This window comes from Pleurodeles waltl, chromosome 4_2 (assembly GCF_031143425.1).
Source record: "Pleurodeles waltl isolate 20211129_DDA chromosome 4_2, aPleWal1.hap1.20221129, whole genome shotgun sequence".
Taxonomy (NCBI): Eukaryota; Metazoa; Chordata; class Amphibia; order Caudata; family Salamandridae; genus Pleurodeles; species Pleurodeles waltl.
Window position 1 is genome coordinate 821,666,973 of NC_090443.1, and position 26,351 is coordinate 821,693,323.

A 26,351-nucleotide genomic window follows, 5' to 3' on the forward strand; every position below is an offset into this window, starting at 1 on the left:
CCTAAAATTCTGTTCTTGTGTTTGATTTACTCAACTACTGTATTGTTACTGATACATATTGTAAAATTATAGATCTTTACATCACAATGCATTACAAACGCAGACCACCCCAATGCAATGACTGATCTACATGACTTGGCACATGGGAAAATGTGCAATGTTGCTTTCTAAAACCAAAGCAGTACGTTTTGCTAGCACTCGCCCTTTAGTGAAACAATTATTTTTAGGTCGCTCTCTTTTAATTGGTATTTTCTTCACCTAAAAATGTAAACCTGAACGCCAACAAATAAGCAATGCCTCACAAAGAAGGCCACATTTGTCAGTAGTAAGTGGATGGCTTCTTCGAATACCGGCTTGTTTTCAGGACATGTGTTGCTTGTTCACTGAAAGGTTGCTTCCTTTGGTATGGTTTAGGCGTGCTCACATACGTTTTGCTTGCTCAGCGCCATCGTTTTTCTCACAAGGAAGATATTACCGGGCTTACCTTTTTGCCAGGTGGATTAAACTGCGTTTGCTTCTAAACCTGGAGGTTTGCTTTAGGCGACAGCAGAAAGCTGTGGAGGTTAACATCAAAGGCTTAAAAAAAAACATGGCTTTAGGAACAAGATCAAGGGCCTGATATAGAACTTGGCGGATGGAATACTCCGTCACAAGCCTGACGGATATCCCACCTGTCGTATTACGATCCCAATAGGACATAATGAGATTAAAATACAGCAGATGGGATATTGTCACATTTGTGACAGAGTAGTCCCCTCCACAAGTCCTAAATCAGGCCCTACCTTCCTTAAATTCATTAACCATAGAGTGAACACACTTTCTATCGATATGAAATTGGTGCCACAGAAAGTGCAGGCATCTACTCATTGAGGCGTACTTTATGACCTAAAGATTAGAATAAATGTGCCCTAAAGCATTATGTAATTGTTCAAATAAATCACAACAGTGTTTTTCTATCAAGCAAATCGTGTAGTGCTGGATCTTTCACTGCTGTTGAGCCTGGTTATGAACTATAACTTGGTACAGAATGAGAAGTCAAACCCCCATATTATGAGACTTATTTTTCAGATATTATACATCATAATAATAACATTTTCTGCTGGTGACTTCATAGCTAAGACATGAACCCTACTACTAAGTTAAATCTGTTTATGCTTGGTTATCTTTATCAACCAGAAATGATATGCATTAAACTTTAAAATTGAGGCCCTTTGATAAATTTTAACCATATTAAAGATGCCAAGCTTTGAAATAGATTTTTGATTCAGATTAAGCGACAGCAAAAAAAAAAAACTAAACAATTTGCAACCAGATTTCACTATTTAATCTTTTGATATTCATATAGCCCTAAATGCTAGGGTATGCAAGGATTAATGGATTCTACTCAACAGCTATGTAATAACAGTGCGGGAAAGGAATTCGAGCAAGGTGGTTACTGCTGCATGAAGGTGCAATACACCAAATGCAATGTTCTGCCCTCACCGTTAACATAACAGATGAAATAGCAAATGTCATAAATGATTTTTCAAGTCGGATTACATATCACATTACCATTAACAATATCAATGAGACAACCATGAATATAACATTAATTATTGGTTTGAGTATGTGTTGCTATTTATTTCCAATGTGCATTTAGGTGTTGTTACCTATTGGTATAAATATTGTATGGTCATAAGCATTGTGTGAGTTATTTTTTGGTTTCAACTAATAATATTCACAATTCTTTGACACTTTTTTAGTTGATTTGAAGTTTTTAAACACATATGAAAGTCTTTTTAACAAATTCTAACCAAAGATTATGTTTTTCAATGAATTATTTGATTATATAATCCAGCCAACTTTGAGCCCGCATAGGTGGCCGCATGCAACCTTTTAAACCTTCCATGTAGAAACTGGGTAAACTTTTTATTGGAAAGTTTTTTGGTCATTCTTCGCATGGTGCAAAAGCTATTAACAAAAAAAATGTATTCTTTAACTAGACTAAGGGCCTTATTGCGACTTTGGTGATGGATATCCCGCCTGCTGTTTTACAAGTTCTATAGGATATAATGGAACTTGTAATACGGCGGGCGTGATATCCGCCATGTTTGGGACGGAGTAATCCCCTCCGCCAAGGTCGTGATCCGGCCTTAATGTGGTCCAATAATACATGTTATGGAGAGCAACTATACTAATACTCATAAATAGGCTTCCACACATTTATTACTACAGTGCAAAGGTCAGTTTCAAGTTTATTACCACAGAACAGCAATGTAACTTGAGAAAAAAACGTTTTACTGCCTCACTGATTTCCTGTGACAATTACTTTATATATGGTATTGCAGCATTTACATAGTGCTTACTACCCCTATGTGGTGTGCAAATGCCTACATGAGTAGTAAGCTACACAATGTAAGGTGTGTGGTTAGAAAGATGTTGGTTTTTGTTTTGATTCAATGTGGGAAGTTTTCAAGTCGTTCGTGAGGTGTGATTATCATGCTATACGATGCAGCATGTATGAGTGCATTGGATGGTGAAGTGCAAGAGACAGACGTGGAGGTTTATGGTTTTCCACATGCTGGTAGTTTGGAAACAGCTGTGCGGGCCCTATTAAGGTACTTCATACGATACAGTGTGCTTCTCTGGTTACTGCGTTGTCCAATATGAAATTTTGTTAAAAGGTGTTGTCCTGAGCTGGCATGGCTGGAATGAGATAGAAGTAGAGGGATCTGTTGGGATGGATGTTTTTAATTATCATCCCATATCTGAAATGTATAGATGCATTAGAACGGTCAGCTAAATAGATGGGACCTGCAGTAAATAGACTCTGTTGAAGTCCAGCAAATTTGTCAAGTAACGTGTGACAGATATCTTCAGTTATTCCATGCCTGTTCTTTTGCTGATGCTTTGTACAGTGCTGGTGAAGGACAACCCGCACAGCAGACATGTTTTACGTGAAATTAATAGTATAATTACAATTTGTTGCTGTTACTATGGTTTTAATGGTATGCAGGCCATAACTCAGATACATGGAAGTACATAACTATATAATGCCACAGCAAACAGTAGGTCAGCCTTTTTCTGGCCCGCATAATGAAAGCAGGTTGCTGGCTGATTTGTTTGCAATTCTAGGAAATAGCCAGGTTTTCAGCTGTCTTCTGAAGTGTGTATTGTGCTGGGTGCTTCTAATACTGACTGGTAGTGAGTTTCAGAACTTGGCAGCTTGCTCCCACTGAGAAAGCGGTGCCTCCGACACATTTTTAATGGTAAGGTGGCATGATGATAAGTGGTGCAACCCTGGAGCGCAGCCTGCTGTTTGATTCGTATTGACTGAATTTATCTTGTAAGTATAGTGGCCCTTTCCCTTGGGATTCTTTGTGGACAGTGCAGAGTGCCTTGAACACTCCCCTTCTAGCTATAAGTAGCCATTGGATTGATTGCAGGACTGGAATCATGCATTCTCTCGGATGAATTAGCAGAAGAAGCCTTCCAGCAGTGTTGTGGAAGAGTTGTATTTTTCATATAATGAATGTGGGTGCACCAAGGCATAAGCTGTTGGTATATTTGAACCTAGAGATAATGAGTGTGAGGATGGCTTGCAGTTTGAGTTAGAATGCAAGGTATGGAAAGATGTGGCATAGTGTTGTCAGTGTGTAGAAGGAATTCTTTGCAACATTGTTAGTATGTGGTTTCAAGGGTAGGTCTGAATCTATGGTTACTTCTAGGTCTCTAACTTCTCTTGATGTTGTCAGAAGGGTTCCAAGTTCTCTAGGCAATATGGCGGCAGGCTGGTACATTTGTCACTGTCCGCATGTCTTAATCTCTGTCTTCGCAGTATTGAGCCTTGAATGGATGTTCATCATCATGTGTTTATGGAACAAAGGCAGTCATCAGTTTTGAATTATAGAGATCATCAAGGTTATCCATTTTTTAAATTCTCTGGGTGTCATCTACACAGCTGTAACAAGTGAGGTTGCATGATTTAATCACATTTAATAAGGGGATTATATAGTTATTAAAAAAATAGAGGGGATATTATAAACCCCCAGTGTTGTGTGTGAGGAGGTGATGTGAAGTGGGATAGGTATACTACAGTGTATCTGCCTGTAAGATAAGAAGCAATCAATGTTAAAGCATTTTCATGTATTCCAATATCACAAAGTCTTTGCAGTAGCATGTGATGGTGGACAGTGGCCAATGTAGCTGATAAATCAGAAGTAATAAGGCAGCTACTCAGATTTTGTATGATGTGTGTTTTAGATCATCCTAGATGGATTTGGAGGCAGGTTCTCTGCCTGGTCTGAAACCGGACTTCTGGTCAGAAAGTAAACCATAATGTTTAGTAAAGTTAGAGAGTTGAGTAAACACTGCTTTCTCAAAAAAACATTCCCAAGGATGGTCCATTTGGTACAGGCCTGTATTTTGCTGTATCAGATGGGTTGAGGTTTTCTCTGTTGAGGGGAGGTCTGATGTCGGAGGTCTGATGTAGGAGGTTTTGAGCTCAGGTAAGAATTAACCTAGTTCCAGGGACTTGTTGAGCAGGCATCTGACTATCTCTCCTGCACAGGCTGAGTGAGGGATATCTTTAAAGATTCTTGGTGGTGCTGAGCCTGATGGTGATCCTGATCCTATGGAAGCAATGATAATATGAATAAAGTCTTTTGGGACAGAGTGACACTGAAGGAAGGTTATTGGTCACAGAAATCTTACTAGCATGGTGTTTCTGTGTTTAGGCAGGATTGTGGAGCACCGTTAGAATTTTATGGAGTTCTTTGGAAGGACAGTGTACTAGGGAAACAAATTTCCTAATAGTCATTTTGAGTGTGATTTTACAGTGCTGCACAAATGTAACACTTTACACCCTGTTTTTTATTAAATACATTTGGTAAAACAAACATGAAGAAAAAATACTATGGCATAGACCATATATGCAGCAGCACGTCATATAATATGCTATTTATTACTGTTGCAGGAGGGGAATAATGACTCACTCCAAGCTTTGCGTTCCATGTGTCATGATCCCTCCACACACTAAGCAATTGTAATAAATAGTTCCACACATCTACATTTATACTAGATAGATAGATAGATAGATAGATAGATAGACAGACAGATAGATAGAGGTTTAGATAGATATATGCATATTTTACACTGTCAGCAATAGCATCAAATTACACAGGGGCTGGTCTGGTCTTGCGGTAATACCACAGTACTGTGGCACTGTGAAAATAAAGATGTTTTCATGCAACACCAGGAGGTACTCATCTGAATTTTACTAATTGCCAAAGCAGTGGACCAAAATAGGTTACACTTGCCAACATTTAATATCGGTTGAAACCAGTAATTAAGCCATTGTTTAATTATATACAGTCTGGAAAAAAAACACGTTCTTCTTTTTTGCACCGGACTGAACCAGTCAAAGGAGGTGCTAGATTTCAAACACAGAAGGTCTAGAATATACACAAATTATCTGTTTTACCTCAATGCTCATGCTATTTATTGTGAAAAAAGCATTTGGTTTGATGAACTTAAGGGTTCTTTGAGAAATTATAGGCATACGGAGATTCCCACCACTATTCACAAGGTCATAGCAACCACTATATAGAAGATGCAGAACGGAGGCCATTACTTGTGGCTTTTTCTAATGACAAGTTAAATTCTTCTGTGCACTAAACATGATTGTCCTATTTCACTCCTATATTTTTCTCCTTACATTAAGACACTAATCAATGCAATAAGAAACAACTTGGTGGTAGTCAGCTGCATGTTGGTGGGAGGCACCGTGTGTAGAACTAACAGAGACCTCCACGGATGGAAGAGCTGGGTATCTAGGGAGTGCGGACAGGATTAGTTGTATGCAGTTGCGGTGGCAAAGGACGGATTTGTGACCACGTTAGGCCAAAAACTTTTGTTGAATCTTTGTAAAATGTAAGAAACATTTTACATGGAGATGTTCAGGGTTTTCCCTTAAAGGTTTTACTATTAGCAAGCAGATGCTGTATTTGCAAACCCATTAAGCTATTAACTTTGGTAAAAAAAAATTATAAAGTGTAAAACACTACGGATCTGAAAAATGACTGCCTGTGGTCTGCTGTTGTAATCTAAAAAGCAGGTAGCAATAAGTAGACACATTAAGTAAAGTTAGTGTGTGTGTGTGTGTGTGTGTGTGGAGCTGCTCCATTTGTGGATTTGCTCACAGAACACTCTAAGGCACCTAAAAGAAGGAGAGGAAAACAGGCGTACAGAAGTGATTCACAACTGCTCACTAAATACTCTAGTCATCTGCCCCAGAAGCACCGCTCTAGCAGGGATCAAGCTAACACAGTGCGGCCATTAGAGGAGCCTCAAAGACCCACTCGCCTTAACAAGTCACTTGACCCATGGTTCTCCTATAAATGGCACCAAACAAGGAAAAAATAGTGGCCTCTCTGCATCTACCCTAAAAAAAAATAGACTAAAGGCATGAATGTTTCTAATCTAGTGGTATTTTGTTGTCTTCGAGAGGAACTATATGTTTTATGATTTTCATTTTCTTATGTCACGTACATCTTTGAAGTGGACCTTTAAATAATCACCCTTTGCTATGGCTCAGGTGAAACAACATGACCTTTCTGGCAGTAAATATCCAGAGTTTATGACACAGTGAGTTTTGTTTGGCAGTTTTTTTACGGCACGAACGTGTTGCAAAGGCATTTGGTAAAGCGCCCTCCCCAAGATGGGGGGAGCGCGGCCCTTAGGGGTCGGGGAAGCCGTGGCCCAACCCTCCGCACTAGTTGTGCGTCGGGCTGGCCTGGGACTTCCGCCCTCACGCCTCGCGAGGCGCGGGGCGGAAGTTAAAAAAGAGGATGCATTGGGCCGACGTTGGTGCCTGATCCAGCCGCCGCACACCAGTTGTTGGGGGGCTATTTAAGCGCCACCCCCAAAAGGCTAAGCCTTTTCTGCTGCGTCGGCCGGCTGATCCTTGGGGCCAGCGTTGGACTCGGCGTTCGTCCTGATTGGATTTCGTCTGGCGTGTGGATTTGCCCTGGCCCCTGACTCGTAGTGTTCCTGGACCCAGCGTACGACTCCGCGTTCGTCCTGTTTGGAGCGGCACTGTGCCTACCGGTGTGTGGATTTGGCCCCTGACCCGTCGGAGCTACGGCCTGGACTGTAACTTCAGCTACACGCCCATTTTTCCCGGAGATCGCGCTGGGCTTTAAGCCTCCGATGTTCAGGTTTTGTTCTTCCCCCCGGGGTCTCCCCATTTCGTGGGCCCTGCACTGCGCTCCCCCCCAGGTCTCCATTTTATAGACTTCTCCCGGTCACATTTGTGACCTCGACGCAATTTGTAAACTGCATATTTGAACTTTGCACGCGTTTGTGGTAATTTGAGCGCATTGCACCCGAGGTTTAAATTAATTTCGACTGTATAGCCTGCTTTTGGGGCTATACTCAGAGTGCGTCACGCTCACAGATTCTACGGTGATAGTATTGGTTGGGACCAAACTGAAGTGAACGTATGGCTAGAATGTGTAAATACCAAATTGCCTGGGAAACAGCCCTTTTGCTCACAATATTCCATTGATAAAAAGGGGTCGTGCTGGGCATTTAATAGAAAGGTATGTTCTCACCCCTCTGGGTCTTGCAAATTCAAGCATAACTGTTCTTTCTGCGGGCATCCTTCTCACCCAGTGTTCAAGTGCATTAAAAAATCCAGAGAGCAGGTTAAGGAAGGGAGTAAGCCCTCACATTGAAACTACTTTGCCTTCTCCTATACAGATTGATGCTTTGCTCCCCTGTTTACAGGCCTATCCCGATAAAGAGTATGCAGAACTCCTAGTTAACGGCTTTTCTGTTGGTTTTAGAATCCCTGCTCTACATGTCCCCCCTATTCCATACTGAAAACATTCATTATTAGCATGGAGGAATCCGGGGGTGGTGGCTAGGAAGATAGAGAAGGAAAGGAAATTAGGTAGGTTGGCGGGCCCCTTTTCTTCCCCTCCAACTAAAAATGTTGTTTGCTCTCCTTTGGGTGTTGTTCCCAAGAAAGATTCAGGTCAGTTCAGGCTGATACATAATTTATCAGCCCCCTGGGGATCATCTGTGAATGAGGCAATTGACCCCCAACTATGTTCAGTCCGGTATGCTACTGTGGACCAGGCCCTTGTGAAATTACGTGCTATAGGTCATGGGGCACTGCTAGCGAAAAAATGACATTAAATCCACCTTTAGGCTTCTCCCAGTTCACCCTGATGACTATCACTTATTAGAGTTTCAATTTGGTGGGTCATACTTTCACGATAAGGGATGTAGTGTGTCCTGCAGTTACTTCGAACAATTTACCACCTTTTTGCAATGTAAATGTAAAAGAAAATGTAAATTAGCACTTGTATAGTGCACTACTCACCCGTTAGGGTCTCAAGGCGCTGTACTCATACCGCTATGGAACCCCTCCTGGCTTTTCCCTGTGAGGCGCCCACTCCTGAGCACCCCCAGGGTGAAGCCAGGCATCCAAGCACTGTTGGGGCCGTTGTGGAGATTAAGCAAGCTATTGCCCAGAGTTGCAGAGTGGGACCCATGAATTAGATTAGGCACTGAGGCGAGAATTATCTGGTCAAGGGGAATTGAGCCCAAGACCTGCCGAAGCGGGACTTGAACCCTGGTCTTGAGCCAGGTCTCTGCCTCAGGGTCTGCCGCTCTAACCATTGAGCCACACTTCTCCAATGGATTTTTACTAAGCGCACAGGTCACAAAGAAGTAATACATTACTTGGATGATTTCCTGGTGTTGGGCCCTCTGGGGTCGGCAAGGTGTTTGTGGGCCCTCCAGGCTTTGACTACTATGTTTGAAGAATTTGGGGTTCCCCTTGCCCATGACAAAACAGAAGGCCCCTCTACCCGCATCACATTTCTGGGGATTGAGATAGCGTCCATAGCGGGTGAGTGTCGCTTACCGTTGGATAAATGACAAGTATTTAAGGATTCCATTGCCTCTGTATTGTCTCAAAAGAAAGTCACCCTGGACCAGCTCCAGGTTATGGTAGGTCAACTCAATTTTGCTTTACGCATAATTCCCATGGCTCGCCCCTTTTCCAGGTCCATCGCTAGGGCGATGGTGGGTTTGACTGAGAAACACCATCACACTAGACTGTCCCTTGAGGTACGGGATGATTTGAAAATATGGGATGCCTTTTTACAGGATTTTAACGAGTCAGTCATTTGGCCTCATCCGCCAGTTCCTAGTCCTACTCTGGGGCTCTTTACTGATGCTGCTGGCAGTGTACGTTTTGGTGCCATCTTGGGCACCTGCTGGTGCAGGGCCAACTGGCCCGTGGAGTGGGTTGAGAAAGGGTTTACTAAGAATGTAGCATTTTTAGAACTATTCACCATTATTGTCGCTGTCACCATTTCGGCCCAGACATTTAAAGATAGGTCAGTGTTATTCTGGTCAGACAACATGGGGGTGGTGGAGGCGATTAATAGACAAAAGACATCTTGCAGAATGGTGTTCCGTCTCCTGAAACACTTGGTTTTAGTCTGCTTAAAACGTAACATTACCTTTCGCGTGAAACATGTGCCTGGGGTCCATAGGAATGCTGCTGATGCTCTATCGCGCTCATTAATGCAGGACTTTCTGAGGTTCCACCCACAGGCGGAGGAGAAGATGACGGAGTTCCCAGCATATCTGTTGAAGATTGGACACCCTCCCTTCCCTCTTTAGTAGCGGCATCTCTAGTGGCCCGCACAAAGAGGGCTTATGAAAGATAATTTCGGCAATACAGACAATATTTAAATTCAAAACATATTTCAGATTTGTTTTCTACGCAGGCTATTTGTGGGTTTTTGAATCATTGAAAAGAAAGGGGCAAACGAGTTTCATGCGCCAAGGCTCACTTCTCCTCTATTCGTTTCTTTGCAAAGCTTCAGAATGAGGAGTCCCATTTGAACACCTTCATTATTAAAAGGGCAGTAGCTGGTTTGGCTCGGCTAGAGGGCCCAAACAAAGACTCTAGGTGCCCCATTAAAACTGCTGCCTTACTAGGGATGCTCTTAGACAGAATCCCCTTTGTGTGTTCGCCACCGTTTTTACTACAGCTTTCTATGGCGCCTTTCACGTGGGTGAATTAGTTGGGTCTTCCAAGGGGGATCACTCAGGAGGCCTGAACCAACCTGCAGATGTACACAACAGCTTAGGGGGTAGGGAGCCCAGATCGCTGGGGTGGCCATGGGGCTCCCGCTCCTGGCTGCACCGTTACACCTCCTTGCAGATTGGTGTTTGGGGAGGGGGCGGAACCCTGTGCATGAGTACAAGGAACGGTGAAGTCGGGGGAGCCGCCCCCCGAGGGATGCAGGTGAGGTACGGTTCACCTGTGTGCTCCAAAGGAGGTTCAGGACAGGAAGGGATTCTGTCACATTGACTTATGGTTATTGAATTAATCTCATTAAAATGGTTCTTTGAATGATTGTATATATGATGTGAAAACTCCTGTTTGAATTGAATTATTACGGACGGTAATTTTGTGAAGTAATTGAAAAGTTATGAATAAAATTCTTCCAACAAAGATGGGTTTGTCGGTCTGCATATGGTAGGTCTAGGGGTGAGGGCCGTCTGGTGGTCTCCGAGTCCTCATACCTCTTTACAACGAAAACACACTACAATACACTTTTTTCATTAGAAGACAAATGGACATTAAGTCATTTGCCTAAAATCATAGGAAGTTGATCCGAGGCCAGGAATCGTTCCGGCTTTCCAATGCTGGAAAGCCGGTGGCTCTAGGCACTATGCACCGCACTCACCCTCCCCCCAACACCCCGCTCCGTTCATTCGTGAATGTCAAAATACACATTGAAAATCTACTTGGAATTCGATGCACTGGTGTCATTTCGTGTGAAGCACGCATAATCTACATTGATCGAAATTAATGCAGTAATACGTACTATTAAATAAGAGTTTACCCAATGTTTACACCTTCAGATGCCCGCAACACTAAGTATCAAACATCCACTATGTTCCTTCAGGTACGACTTGTTCCTTGGTTGATGGCCATCAGCTGAGCTGTATTGGCTGAATTTATTGAAAAATTGTGTTTACTTAGCCACCTCTTCCTATGAGCCTAAACTCTAATCTTTGTGCCTCTGCGTTTATGCCTTAAGGACCAACTTTGCTCCTGGCAATGACATTTTCTTAATAAAGGATCCGTGTTTAATTTGTTTATGAAAAGTAATCCAAGGCTTACTATCAACCTAAAAATCATCCCATACATTCTGTTACTGGGTTGTGGCAGGGTATGTGATGCCTTCACTATTAGATTGCCCTGAAATCCAAATACTCGGTTTTCTTGATTCAGATAATATGCGTGTAATGTATAGGGGGATTGGATAAATATGTGCGTGCACACACTGTGTTTGTGTGAAACAAAATTGAGATAGTGTGTTTTTTGAGTGTGTATGTGTGTGAGTGCGAATGATCAGTGCCAATTTGTACAGTATATGTGCTTAAGTTTGTGTCTGAAAAAATCTACGCTAATGTATTGTATGTGTGGGTGTATGTGTGTGTTTGTGAAGAGCCCATGATGGGATATGCATGTGCAATGTGTGAGGGTATTTACAAAAATGTGTGTGTATTCTGTGTCATCTAGTTTATGTCAAAGCAAGTGAGAGGACACAAAACATAGATATATGATGTGTGTCCCCGTACAAGCGGGTGTGTATTCTTAATGTATTTGCTTTCTGTGTGTGTATCAATGTGTTTGTGAAAGGGTGTGTGTGGTGTGTGTGTGTTGTATGTGTTTGTGAAGAATGTAGGATGGGATGTACATGTGCAATGTGTGGGGTTGTTTAAAAAAAATTGATCATATTCTTTTTCATCTAATTTAAGTGAAAGTGTGTGAAAGAGAATGTAAAGTTATAAAACATAGATAGGATGTGTGTCTGTACAAATGTGTGTGTATTCTGAGTAAATTTGATTTCTATGTGTGTGTCAATGTGAAATTGTGTGTGTGTGTGTGTGTGTTTGTATTGTATGTGTGGTGGTGTTTGTGAAAAACAAAGATGGGATGTGTGTGTGCAATACATAGGGGTGTTTACAAAAATATTTGTATTCTGTGTGATCTAGTTTATGCGAAAGCGAATGTAAAATTATAAAATGTAGATATAATGCCCGTGTCGCCATACAAATGTGTGTATATCTGAGGGTACTTGCATACTATGGGGCAGATTTGTGAGAGGGGGTGCCCCTTAGTGTCCCTCTTACGCCACCATGGTGCTGCCATAATATGGTGCTCTATGGAGGTAGTTAGGGTGACTAGCGTCATACTTTTTCATGCTAGTCCAGCACTTTGCAGGATTAGCATAACAAATTATGATGCTAATCCTGCAAAGCACCTAGAGACCCATTGCAATCAATAGGAGCCTCTGTTGAACATCTGCATTTAGCAGATGTTAAAAAATGCAGATAAAAATGTTGCAATTTTTACAGCCCCCCTAACGCCGGAATGCTCCCCTTGCATACATTATGCCTGGTGCAGGCATAATGTGGCACAAGGGGTTACAAAGTGGCACAATGCAAGCATTGCGCCACTTTGTAAATATGGCACTGCGTTTTTCCCCTTCCAGCACCACATTAGCATCAAAAATATGGCTCTAATGTGGCGCTGGAATGGCACAAGGCCCGCATAAATCTGGCCCTATGTGTGGGTCAATGTGTTTGTGCAATTGAATGTGTGTGTGTTGTATGTGTGGGTGTGTGTAAAGAACCTAGGATGACGTGTGTGTACAATGTGTGGCTGTGTGTTTGTGAAGAACCAGGATGAGATTTGCATGTGCAAAGTGTGGTGGTGTTTGCAAAAATGTGTGGGCATTCTGTGTCGTCTAGTTTATATGCAAGCAAATGTGAAGTTAGAACACATAGATAAGATGTGTGTGTTCATAGAAGCCTGTGTGTATTCTGAATATATTTTCATTATATGTGTGTATTGATGTTTTTGTGAAATTGTGTGTGTGTATCTGTGTGTGAGAAAGAGAGAGAGAGGTAGAGAGATAGAGAGAAAGAAAGAAAGAAAGAAAGAGAGAGACTAGTGAAGACTAATATCCCTTTCAAACTAAAGAAATGCAGGTACTGAGTACCTAACAGTGCCTGCTTGTTTAAAGTGAGACCACATGTCCTGGTAAATGTGCCTGTGTACCTATGAGAGAATGCAATGTCTCTTCAATGGTGAGATTGCATAGTGGTATAAAAATGACTATTCTGAAAGGTGACATGACAAATAAATATTCTGAAACCAGAAAGAAACAGGTGACAAATATTTTTCTGCTTTATTCTGAAACATGTTCTGACCAAGCAGCCTGAATCTGCACGGATTCTCATAGCAATTGTAAGGGTCTCTCTCATGCAGTGTTGTACTATGAATATACCACAAATAGAGTCATACAAACGAACTTGAGGTAAGAAAATATTTGGATGAATGACAGTCGAACTGGAGTTCTTTGAGGTTCCATATATCACCAAAGCCACCTATATACTTCATGGCGATCAGTGTAGCAAACATGATTCTTCTGAAAGCAATGGGGTCGAAAAAGACGTGCTTACATTTTAAGAATATTGGTTCCCACGAGAAAAAACACAAAATGCAGTTATGAGCTAACGAAAACGAACCCTGATTTTTTTCTTCGGAAGTTAATGACGACTTCCAACGAATTAGAGTGCCCAGGCATCAATCACACCATAGGAACATTCTTATCTGCCAAATGTAAATGCTCAAATAACTTTAGGAACAACTAAAAACAGCAAGAGGAAAGATCTAAGTCACATTCTGCTTGCCAACAACTAGAATGTCCTTTTTTAGGGTCGAGCGCACCAGCGCTCTAGCCTGCTGTAATCTCTCTCTGTGAGCTTTTAACCACGCCCACCGAATGCCCATCAGTTTCGTTGGTTCATTGGTTTGCCTTTTAAAAGTCGCTTGATTTTATTTGTGAAAGGCATGCATGTGTCATGCCTTTTCCGTTGTTTAGCCCTCCTCGAGCGCACCGGCCAACTACTGAAAACATACAAGGCTCCATGTTTTCAGCATAGATTCTGGACTACTTTTTTTTTTTATTTCTTATGCAGCGCGATCCTGCTGCACATTTGCTGACAATTTTGACTGCAGGCGAACTTCTGTTTTATTTTCTGTACTCCTTCACACTCGTAGCATGGCGCTTCAGATCAGGTCACTTATATAAAACTGTATTACTTTTCATTTTCATTTTATGTGGCAATAAAAGTCTGGTTAGGACTTTACAATTCTAATAGCTCTAAGTCGAGCAAATGCGAGACCCATTGCATTGCAAATTCTTGTTTTTGATTCTCAAGAATGAAAAAGGTCCTGTTTTAATCACTGGTTACACACGTTGCATTTTATTTGCATGGCTATAGGGAGGAGCTCAAAACATCTACATTGAACCCACGTGAGCTAGGCCATTTGAGTAACCCTATTTTGGGTTCAACATTTCTGCAACTTGCCAGAGGCATTATGATTTGCTACAAATAGCCACTCCTGCAAGAGATTTTCTGGTGGCAGAACTCTTGAAGTCTCCTCCTGTACCTTCAGTAGGGTAAGACAACTAACTGTCAGTAGTGGGCCCCAGACTGCGGAATGATGTTTCTTTTTAATTGTTATCAGTCTCTTCACTCCCTCTTCTTCGTAAGTCAATTAAACATCACCACTTTGTTTCATTTGAGGCAATTCAGACTGCATTTGGGAATCTATATGCAGTTAGGTGTACATACTCACTCATTCATTCAAATATCAACACCTTTTCCTCACGACCAACATGTGCTGGTGTCTATCGCTCATCACACCTTCAGGAAGACCTTCTTTCCTGACAGCACTCTACAATTACTCACCTCCTTCTTCTCTCAGACAATTGACCATCCTCAATGGTCCTCCAAACCTGAGCCCAGAGGACAAGTCCGCCCCAACAATGCACCAATGAACAACAAAAAAGACAAAAGATTTACCCTGAGCAACTATAACACACAATCAGTAGCTCTGAAAAATGTGACAGGAGTCCCAGTAGCTCTAACTACTTATTGTGCAAATATCCAGCTGCTAAAACTACTTGCAGATATTAAAAGACTTCGCATCACAGGTCCTGGAATGAGTGAGGACTTCCTGAGTTGAGCCATGTGACACTCATCAAAGTGTCATCATGATCTTAAAGCCACAGAGAGAACAAAAACTAGATGCCAGACCCCATTTCAGATTATAGAAGGCTTATTAAAATTCTCCCACCTTTTGAAGTTTACACTATCTGCCTGTGGCACAGAGAAAAAAAGTTCAAACTTTTCTGCACTTTCTTCAAATCACAGCATGCCATAGTTCAAAGGCCTTCAGTCATTATTCACTAACTGTGCATTCAGACAAAACTTGACACCTGTTGATGCAAACCTGACCAGATTCAAGTTCAAGTATCACAGACGGTGGTCAGTATGAGAGTCGGAGGCACTCCACTGCTACACCCTTTGCCCAAATGTAAAAAATCAACCAAATCTGCCATTATTTAGGGAAACCTGAAGAACAGCCACTTCAGAAAGTTGTTCCCTTCCTATCAGTAACCCAATGGGTCAAACCACTCCCTTCCTCATAAAAAGACCGACCATTTATGAGTACAATTTTACCCCCTCTGGAGATCGGACCTGTAAACTTTACATATGATCCTCAACCCTCCATTATCAGGATCACACTTTTGTCAGGGAATGGTTTCATTCAAATCAAAAGTTGCCTTTTGGTAGATTAAATCTGCATTACAGAATGTCTACGAGAAGCCAATGCACTACAAAACAAAAAAATTACTGAAGTGTTCATAAAGCCGTTTTTGTCGCACAGTGGTACCCTATATGCTCACCTCAGTCTAATGCGTGTGAAAGGATCTCATCCTCAATTCTGCCCACAAAATCTCCACTGTCAGTGCTAATGGAAAGGATGCTCATGCAGTAACGTCCACCAAAATGGTCTGTTTTAAATTGTAATAATGACATTTTGTAGGTATCTTTGTAAACTGCATTTGTTTGCAATGTTTTTGATCATTACACATGCACAGTAGTTCTGACCAATGTTCCAGAACATCTGCTTGACGGTTTGGGTGAAAAGGAGATACCTCCAGCAGCATTTTGGGTATCTTCCATGCACATTTGATCTTAGATAAAAACTATGTAATGTGGTAATATAACCAGCAGATTGTAATACAGTTTTGACACTGATTTTGTGACCTAACAAAAAGTCTGTATTTTAGTGATAATGTTTAGTCTATATTTTGTGAGGTTTCTCTCACCCTTGATATACCTGAATAGGACTAGTGTGTGTGCACTGGCCTTAATTCACCAAGTCCGGTTAAACTTGCACGTGCCAATAGACTGATTTGCACTAGCAAAAGGATTATGCCTCATTTAGAGTTTGTCAGAGAGGTACACCTTCCAAAAAGTGACTGAGCTCCACTCCATCACATAGACAGCATAACTGATATCAGTGAGCTCTCAAAACACCGGACGGACATCTGCACTTTTTGGCAGATGTCCCGCATCCACCCAACTCTAAATAAGACCCTTTCTCACATATACACGTGATGATATTCACAAACTTTGCCATGCCATACCAAATGAAGAGAAAAAGAAGAAAAACATAGAAAAAGCACAATTCGACTACATTGTCGCAGTTAAGCATGTGTAAATTTTCACACCATAAAAAATGTGAAACTGCTGTTGGGATATAAACAGAATTTACTATACAATCTAGAAGTACTCCTGGTACGCTCTGTCTGTTGTCGCATTGCCAGGCATATATCCCATGAATCCTTTCAAATTCTGAAAAAGTCATATATGTACTCCAAATGTGGGAGAAAATCCACGAGAGTGAATTTCTTACTTTTTGTGAACACAGGCAGCAATATTTACTGCTACGGACTCCAACTCAGCATATGAAGGAACACAAAACATTTATCATTGTAAAGCAAGACATCTCAACACATGCACTTCTATAAGATTTTTTGGGCTAAATGTTTACAAAATGAACACATGGCCTAGAGCAAAAAACTGGATCAGAAATGCAAGGTAGCTAGCTTTATAAATGAGAACAGATGGCACACTTTAAGAAAAGCACGGTCTTTTCAAAGCAAACAAGTCCCAACGCCACGTGCAGGGTCTTTTTGTCCATTGCAAACATCCCCATCTTTCATGGAAGATTCCATTCTCAAAAAATACGAACATATCCACAGCTTGTGACCACTATAGGAAGGAGGGCTGGTCTGGCCTATAGGATAATCAGGCACTTCCTAATGGGCCGGTCTGAAAATCAGTGTGTGGACCCTTGTTTAACAGCTTGTGGGCCATTTTAATTGTCTTGTGGGACAGTTTTTACTGTTGAGGTCCCTGATATTACAGCAAATATTGCCTGCAGCAAACACAAATACATTAATTCCCACATAAATTACAAAGCACCTCTGCAGGGTGTCTTGACAAGTAGAAAACCACCCCAATTTGCACAGATGGACACGTTCTTAGCTATCAGATTTGTGGTGGGGCCACTTTTATTCTGGTTTGCGCACACCGACACGCAAAGAACAATTGATGCTATTAGAAATCAGAATCAACTCCACCTCAAATTGTGCTGTGATAACAGAAAAGCAAATCAAGTATTCTCTTACGGTGTGGTGTATTCATTTTACTGTAGGTAAATTCTATCTATCTATCACAATTATTATAATCATTATTATTATTAATATTATTATTAATATTCCATCCTACTGAAAATAATGCCAGCTGAACAAACCTCTTGTTTGAAAGAAGAGCACTATTGAGTCTATGGTCAAACATTTATCCTATAGCGCAAAGGCACACCAAGACGTGATCAACCTGAGATATCACTGCTTATTGCAGAGTGGCCACTATCCCTCTATACCACCAGGGCTCAGGCACTCATCCCGCTCAAATCCCCCTCCATGTCAGAGAACTAGATCTCTCCACTGACTTCCCACAACAGTAGAACTTCAGTACTGAGTATTACTTCTCTGATGCTACATTACTTCACCGAGGAAAAGAACTGGGGCTATATCCACAAGGCCTATTTAATGTGGTTTTATATCACTGTGTGGATTTAACTCCTCCAGTCAGCACTTTAAGTGGGCCAGGTCATCCGGGTCTCATACCCGCTGGTAATTAAAAACAGACATTGAAACAAGTCACTTTCGGGCCCTGTTTTTATGCCCTTAGATTTACAGATAAAAACAATGAGCAACTATTGAGAATGTAAAATGTGTTTAGATAATCCATGTCGTTCCAGTTTCAATCTCAGGTCTTGCATTCCCTCGGAGTGTTTGCTTTTTCCAGGATGTTGTGTTATGTTATTTTTCAGGCAGCATATTACTCTTGGACAGTGAATACTTTGAAATGAGTCCTGTCCAAGTGTTTCTACGGCATGATTAACAGCTATGGAGTTGTGGCTGAAGGAAGTGCAGTTTTCTCTCAGTGTCTGACAGTGGGTCAAAAGGGAGTTGAGGATACATGCTCATCCAATCCTTGGCCTCTCTGCAAAGCACACAGGGCACTGATTATTTAGCGCAGTTGCAGTTGTGATTCTATGAAAATGTGTGAGAAAGAGGTACACAGTTGTCAAAATATTGACTAAGTGAAATCAAAAGAAAATGCGTGCTTACAGCTGAGTGTGTGTGTGTTGTGTGTTTGGGGGAGGTGGAGTGAAGGAGATGCAAGGGTGTATGTGGAAGAGAGAATGAAAAGAGCATGCTAAGAGGAAAGAAATATGTGGGATATGCAGATTGAGAATTCCAGAAAAATATGGAGAGAAAAGGGTATAAGTATCTAACAAAGGATGCAGGGGGAAGTTTATATGAAATGAAGAACAGGCTAGGCCTGACTGACTGGACACTCTGAACAACGCTATCCCTTCCTCAGACTTTAGTAACGTTTAATTCCAAGTCTCATGATTTCAGAAATTAAACTTTTTGAATATTTTTTACAACACAATCATTGTTGTTACTCGTTTATCTTAAACAGCTAACAGCCACTGGCAAAGCCAATAGCCCTGGCTTATTTAAGGTGTATGTCAGTTGTGCTATACATCCGGATGCAATGACCGAAAGCTCAGAAAGGTACCAAAATACCAGATGTGTGGCACTATACATGAACCACAGATTTTTGGTTAACACATTAAAGACATGCCCTTAATTATATAGGCCACGCCCCGTTACGCTGCCCTCCAAAACACATTTTTTTCATCCTACTTTAAAGCACTGCCTCGAGTACTGTTTCAATTTAAATACTTTTGCTTATAAATTCTGCGTCTTAAAACACAGCATGGCATACTCAGACGATAAAACAGGCCCTCTAGCATTTAAAGGACCGGCCCACACGCTGCCCTGTCAGACCAGCCCCTGGTGTCTGCCTGGCTGCCCTATAGGCCAGCCCGACCCTGGAGTGAGGTGCCAGGCCGGACCCCCAGAATTCCCTTCTGGATATTCATGGCTGCTTCCCACGCTCAACAATGACTTGTACACACAGTTGGGCGCCTTATTTCCTTTACTCTATCGGTGTGTGCTGTATGTTTGTACCTAGTGACTCTCTGATAGTAAATAGATGTTTCAGTTGTGTCTAGTTGTGGCTAGATTTCAAGGTAATAGGTCAGATCAGGCGAGCTTCCTGCCCTGTTTAAGTTAAAAATGCAAGTGTCGTGTCCCCTTGGAGACGCTTCGTTAAAGTGAAGCCCGGGACCCCGGCGGTTTTAATCAACTTTTTTGTTTGGAAATTGAATGCATAGCGCCCCTGAGAGGCGCGCGCTACCCCTCCCCATTGTGTACTCAGGGAAGCATCGAGGGCACCCCGCAGGCAGGAGAATGCCCGGGGCATCCATTATTAGCTTTCCACTAAATGTTTCTATTGTCCGCCCGGACTGCCACATAACGTGTGCATTTAACGTGAACAAAAAGCGCACTCATTACATTTTAAGAAGCCACGGCTTGCCGCCTTGCTGACCGGGGCAGGCCCTCTCCCTGCTCCGGAGGCCGGCAGCTTTCCTCCTCCATTGAGGGGCGCTGCTGATAACAGATAATCGCGTTCGGCTGATAAATGGACAATTGGGGTGTCCCGTGCATGTGTGGCGGTGGCGGTTGCGGGGTTCTTCGAACAGAGGGCGCCCGTTTGCTGTGCTAGCTGTGTCTGCGTGGCCCGCATTCTTTCACTCTCTCCCCAAGGACAGAGCAGCCCTCTGGATCGCCTCAAGTAAACCCTGAAAGGAGGGGTGTGATTCTGGGGGGTGGCTGCCAGTAACCAGACATCATGACACACTCCTGAAAGGCACAGAGAGTTGGACGCTGTCTAACGGTGGTGCGTGGAAATGGAACGCAAAAACGTGTATACTTTCAGCCCACAATTATGCCCACTCCTTTAAAAACCTATAGTGGCATGCTGAAACAAATAACAAGAGGCCACGAAACGCACACTTAAAGCAGGGTGAACAAACAAACCAACCAACATATACAAACACTCAGCAATAACACACGGTCCTACACATGCATACATGCAAACACTTTCAGCAAAACAGACATACACAGGCTGACACATGCAGACACAAAGCAAAAAAAAAGGGAGGAATACAGTCAGAAAACCGATGCAACATAAACAGCAAATATATAAATAGAAACAAAGAGAAGAGCACATGCACACAACAGACCCATGCTCTCTCTTATTCAGGCACACCCAGACACACATGGTAGCGCACATAGGACCCATGGCAACATATTTTTTCACACACACACAACATGACATACCTATTATTAATTATGAGGCCCACTGGAGGTTATAAAGCGGAGGCAGGTAAATATAACTGCATTTTTACTTTTTTGATGCACTCCCTGAACAATCCTTAACACACAACGGGGACCGGTCCCCCTAACGCACCCTCTTCTCAAGAATAGTGTTTGTCTGGTTGCAGCCCCAGAGGACAGTACAGGAGGTGATGCAAACACTGTATAAAAAAAACACGAATACACGCATCCACTAACCAAAACACAGAGTAACACATAAAACATGCAATTCGCACACAGACAAAAAAATAACAGACAGCGAAACAAGCGTCCCAACGCTGTAGGCAGCAAAGGGCCACGCATGCTTCCAAATGCATATACTGCAATAACCAACTACACACACACCAAGAGAAACACGGCGACACCAACATACCTACAGGAACATGCAAATACATCTAAAAACACGCAAACTCACGCAGCAAAGCCCGAGCACACAGTACCGCACACATCAGCACAAGAATGCGCACACTAAGCCAATTCTCCAGCCGCAATCCCAAATGCGTGTACGTACAGACATATACTGAAAGCCCATACCGAGGGGAACAAAACCAGCCGCTGCCCCTCCCTCCCATGTAAACACAAACATCCAGGCATAAACTCTCCCGTGTGCAACAGAGCGGTTACCCGCCGTCCGTCTCCATCACCATGCCGCTGGCACACACCACTAGCTCATCCCACAGCAAAGTACACAAGGCAGTATTACTTAAGCACACACTGGAGGTAAAAAAAAGCCACGCCAAGTGCCCTCGGCGCACTTACCTTCAGCTCCGTGCTGTCCAAGTCCAGTCCCTAATGCCATCATGACCAGCAAGAACCTGGCGTGCCAACCTTGCCCCGAACCCAGCCTCTTCCTTCCTAGGTGCATTCCTCTCATGTCCCCGCTGATCCGAGGTCGCCAATGAAGCATCCGAAATATGGACCGGGGACCCTACAATCTCCCTCCTTTCACCAGCGGAGAAGTTGCAACGGAGGTAGTTTCTTTTGCTCTGCCCTTTGTATTTGGTAGGACTGCTGTTTCATTCCCTGTCCCACGAGTTACTTCTGTGTGCCAGCACACGCCGGGTGCTGCTTTTTAGCTCTTCTCCGTGAGCAGATGTTCATTTGAGCGCCGGGAGCCAACAATCTTTCTTCTTTCCAAAGCACCAGGGGTCGAAACTGGTCTCCCTGCCTCTCCCTGCTTTTCTTCCCTCGCCCCCTCCCCAAACTTTTCCCAAAATCTCTAGTAAGAGACCGTGGTACATGCTGCAGTCCTCTCTCCGCGGACGTCACAGCAACAGCGCCCTCTTGTGGAGCCCCTAGGAACCTTGCGTTCCTTACAAAGACACTGCTATTCTGTGAAAAGTCGTTCTCTGTAACATAAGTAAAGCATTGCAGTAATTAGCCCCGGTGTTCAGATATTCACTGTCGTTTGAGCTTATTTTAAAGTTGGCATTCCAGTCAGGCCAAAATAAGAAACGGAAAAAAGCAATGAAATTAATCTCTTTACTTGTGAAAAATCAGGCGTGACATCCCATGGGTAGGACGACACATACCTTAAATTCGAGTGAGATATCTTTCCAAAGAAAACTTTTAGTGAACCAAACAATATGGCTCATCTGAAAGTGCAGCAACATTTTCGTGCTTTATATGGAAGTTAGAAAAGATATGACAGTTTGGAGGAAACTAACACGTCTGAAACTATGGGCAAAATTGGTCACTTGCTCAGTGCCCAATTTTTTAAAGCTCCACAGCCCCGATTATAAGGTTTAAAAAACACTATTTTCGTTTATTTTTTTTTAAAGCAGGGCGTAGGTTGAGATAGGTGTAAGTCCATCGCTGAAGACTTACAGAGAAGGACTTTTTTTTATGTTTTGTTAACCCAATGCAATGGTCACAAAATATGCCTAATCATGGGCAATGCAGCCCAAAAACAACATCTAACTGTCTTTACCACCAAGTTTTCACTACGAACTACGATTACCATGCATTTTTTACACCCTCATTACTGTTTCTATGTATGCCACTCAGTGCACAAGTGAGTGTATAAATAGCGCTCTTAACTCCACTTCCACTGACCTCCCAAGGTAAGTATTCACAGAGTTAAGAATATTAAACATTTACTTACCATACAGCGAAGTGAGAGGTTAATATAACGGAATATTATTGTAACTCAATATTATTCACCCTGATAAGTTAAATGGAACTATTATTCCGTGTGAGTTGGGGAAAAATGCACAATACATTCATAGCAATGACAGAGTAATGCATTTTGCCTATAAATGAAAAGTGAATCTCCGTGCCTCTCTCTGCTAGTCACTGGTAAAATCATACTTATTAAATGACGCTGATATACAAGGCAGGTAGTACTGAGAAGTGCACAATAACATGCAGAGCCTGTTTACTGTCCATCAACAGATTTTTAGTTTAGTGGGTTAACATTATGGAAACTCTGTCACATCACAAGAGCTTCCTGAACAAGAATTGCTCTGCCAGGAGCGCTGTCACTTCTTGGCATGTTTTCTGCACTCAGAAATCTTCCTGCAAAGAGACTTGTACCCACGCAGTGCACATACACGCTGTGCGCCTTGCTTACGCACTATCATTACTCTGGAGGGAAACTTTCAGAGCAGTGGCTGATACTGTGGGGCTCTTGTACTGCTCTCTGCTTCCACTGCGGCTGGTTGCACGTTACCTCTTCTGTGGCTGACAACAGGCTCCAGAGTAGCCGGAGAAACTGAACGAAACAATATCTCATTAAGGTTTGGGGTTGTGTCCCACTTGGAAGAGCTTCTTAAAAATGTGGCCAAATCACTTATTTATTTGAAGGTTTGGTAAAGTGTGCAGTTATCCGTTGGGGCACCTAGGTGCTAGAAATCCTGGGTGGTCAACAGAACAAAATCTAATGGCAACAAAGAGAATACATGAATAGCCACATTTTACGTCATTTTCTGAAAAATAGGTGATTACATATTAAAAGCGTGTTCTTTGATAAGAAATGCAATTTATGAAAAAAGGCAAACACCTTTGAGCAGTTTAGGGTTCTAGAAACAATCAGATGTGACATAGCTGATCAAGGTTTTGAACATAATGACCAGCCTGTTAAGGGGCTCAGGGTTCTGCCCGTCAACGCGGCTTTGGCAAGATATGAGTCGTTTGAAGACAGCACACTGGCAATGGGGAGCCAGGGAAGTTGAATGAGATAATGCGAGATGGGGTGGTGGTGGGCTAGTCCTAGCAAGACTCAGGCTACCATGTTCTGAGCAAGCATCAACCAAGGAAGTTGAGGGGAGGACTTCCAAAATTGGCATTCCAATAAAAGCCTGAACCAGTGATTGCCTGGATTAGTGGGGTACAGGAGTTGACAGGAAGGAAAGGCAGAATCTTTCCACATTTCTCCTGTCAACTCATGTTGATAAGAACAAACACAGGGTCAGACTGAAAACCTAAATCCGCTCTGGCAACAAAGTTCAAGCTCAGCTGGAATGAGGAAAATGGAGGGATCGCTGGATCACAGAGCCTCCCTTGCTCTCAGAGCTGCACTAATGGAGGGATCGCTGGAGCACAGAGCCTCCCTTGCTCTCAGAGCTGCACTAATGGAGGAATCGTTGGAGCACAGAGCCTCCCTTGCTCTCAGAGCTGCACTAATGGAGGGATCGCTGGAGCACAGAGACTCCCTTGCTCTCAGAGCTGCACTAATGGAGGAATCGCTGGAGCACAGAGCCTCCCTTGCTCTCAGAGATGCACTAATGGAGGAATCGTTGGAGCACAGAGCCTCCCTTGCTCTCAGAGCTGCACTAATGGAGGAATCGCTGGAGCACAGAGCCTCCCTTGCTCTCAGAGCTGCACTAATGGAGGAATCGCTGGATCACAGAGCCTCCCTTGCTCTCAGAGCTGCTCTGTAACTTGCAGCCTCTGGGGAAAAGCTTAAGTAGCAGAATGTCCAGGCTCTGCCCTGATGAAATAGTGCAATTCATCACACAGTTTGCAAAGAATATGGCCATAAAGCATCAGGTTTTCCGATGTGCTCTGTGTGGACTCTCATGAAATAATTTAAATACCAAGAGTTGCCTATTGCAGCTGAACTTCCTCAGAGCGAGTGTGGCAAACAATTCTTCCTAAGAACAGTTTGAAATGAAATAGAGCCATCATTTGCATTTACAGCACAATTTTCATATTAATTGGTTTAAAAAGTCATAGTATTTACAAATAGTTCTTAAGAGATGCTCATAAAAACCTTTCAGTCCTTGGAATGTGAATTACATACATAAGCATATGAGGCAGATCCCATTCCTTAGAAACAATTGACCAATTGAGCACTCAATGAAAACAATAAGACGGTTTAGGAAGCTGGCTCTTGATATGAAATATGAAAATGAGATATATTGTGCAAAGAGTCCAGGGGTTCCCTTAAAAGTGGACAGGGGCTTGCTCAAGCAATCCCAAGGTGCTTTTGTTAGGGGCTGGTGTGGTCAAGCAGCCTTAGACTTATCAAGGACGAGTGTTAGACATCTACAAAAACACACACAGTCAATAAATGAGACACTCAACTCAAGAAGGAGATCCACATCAATTTACAAAAATAATTAGTATCTTTATATATGTTTAGGAATCGGAATCAATGCGATTAGGTAAGTACGTTTTGCAAGAAAAATACCTTCAAGTTTCAAAAGTCGACACTTAGTGCACTTTTCAAATGCAACAATATTATCCTATGGAGAGAAAAACAAGTACTGCATTCAGGTATAGTACAGTGACTTACAGGACCAATCGCCTGACCTTGAGGTAAGTATTGGGCAAGGGTCAGGACCACACCAACAGGTCACAACGGGCAGACTGGGGCGGCCGGGTGCAGAGGTGCAGTACAGTGTAGAGTGCCCATTGTTAGTCAATAATGATCAGTTCGGTTGAAAGGAGGCTGCAGGTTTGGACAAGGGATCCAGTCGGGAGGAACCAACAAGTGGGTTCCAATCCTAAGATGTCCGGGGACGAGGGGAAACTTTCAGTCCTCTTCTCCACAGGCCAGGGGCGACGTGTGCAGAGGTGGACTGAGGTGTTGGGTTTTCCTCCACCAGAGCACTCACAGTTGATGGGGCCTGCTTGCAGAGGCTGCAGGTGACATTGGAGGGTCCACAGTGGGCAAGTCCAAGGTGGACTTCATCTCTGGAGGACCGGGGAACAACGCTGGTACCGTTGGTTTACTTCAATTTGGGCAGGGCACACGGGTCAGAGGTGCTCCCAGGTGTTGGGTTTTTGGCAGTCTGGAGTCCTTGCAGTTTGTCTTGGGGTGCCTGCAAGATGCAGGGAAGCAGCTCTACTGCCTCCATGGGAGTTCCTGGGTCTTGGTTGAAGACAGACAGGCCTCCCAGGCTTTTGGAGGCACACCAGCTTGCAGGACAAGTTGACATTGGAGCAAATCGGCAGGAACAGCAGAGAGGCCAGCAGGTCTGGGGCCAAGTCAGGTGCTTCTTCCTTAGGCTTTGCTTTTGCGGCTCTTTGGTGTCCTTCTTCTTTGTAGGTCTGCAGGAATCTTCTTTCCTGGTGCTAGGGGCTCCACTCAGTACT

The 26,351-nt window shown here is 43.0% G+C and overlaps 1 protein-coding gene across 2 annotated transcripts in view; it reads right to left on the minus strand.

Annotated features, from left to right (window-relative positions):
• ROR1 (receptor tyrosine kinase like orphan receptor 1) overlaps positions 1-22,070 on the minus strand; it is a 546,405-nt gene extending 524,335 nt beyond the window's left edge. The window contains exon 1 of one of the 2 annotated variants that reach the window (XM_069232517.1): positions 21,570-22,070. In XM_069232517.1, the coding sequence (XP_069088618.1) occupies positions 21,570-21,717 (148 nt within the window). In that variant the 5' untranslated portion in view covers positions 21,718-22,070. The remainder of the gene's footprint in view (positions 1-21,569) is intronic. The other variant, XM_069232518.1, reaches the window with a different exon arrangement.
• Between the last annotated feature and the right edge of the window lie 4,281 nt (positions 22,071-26,351).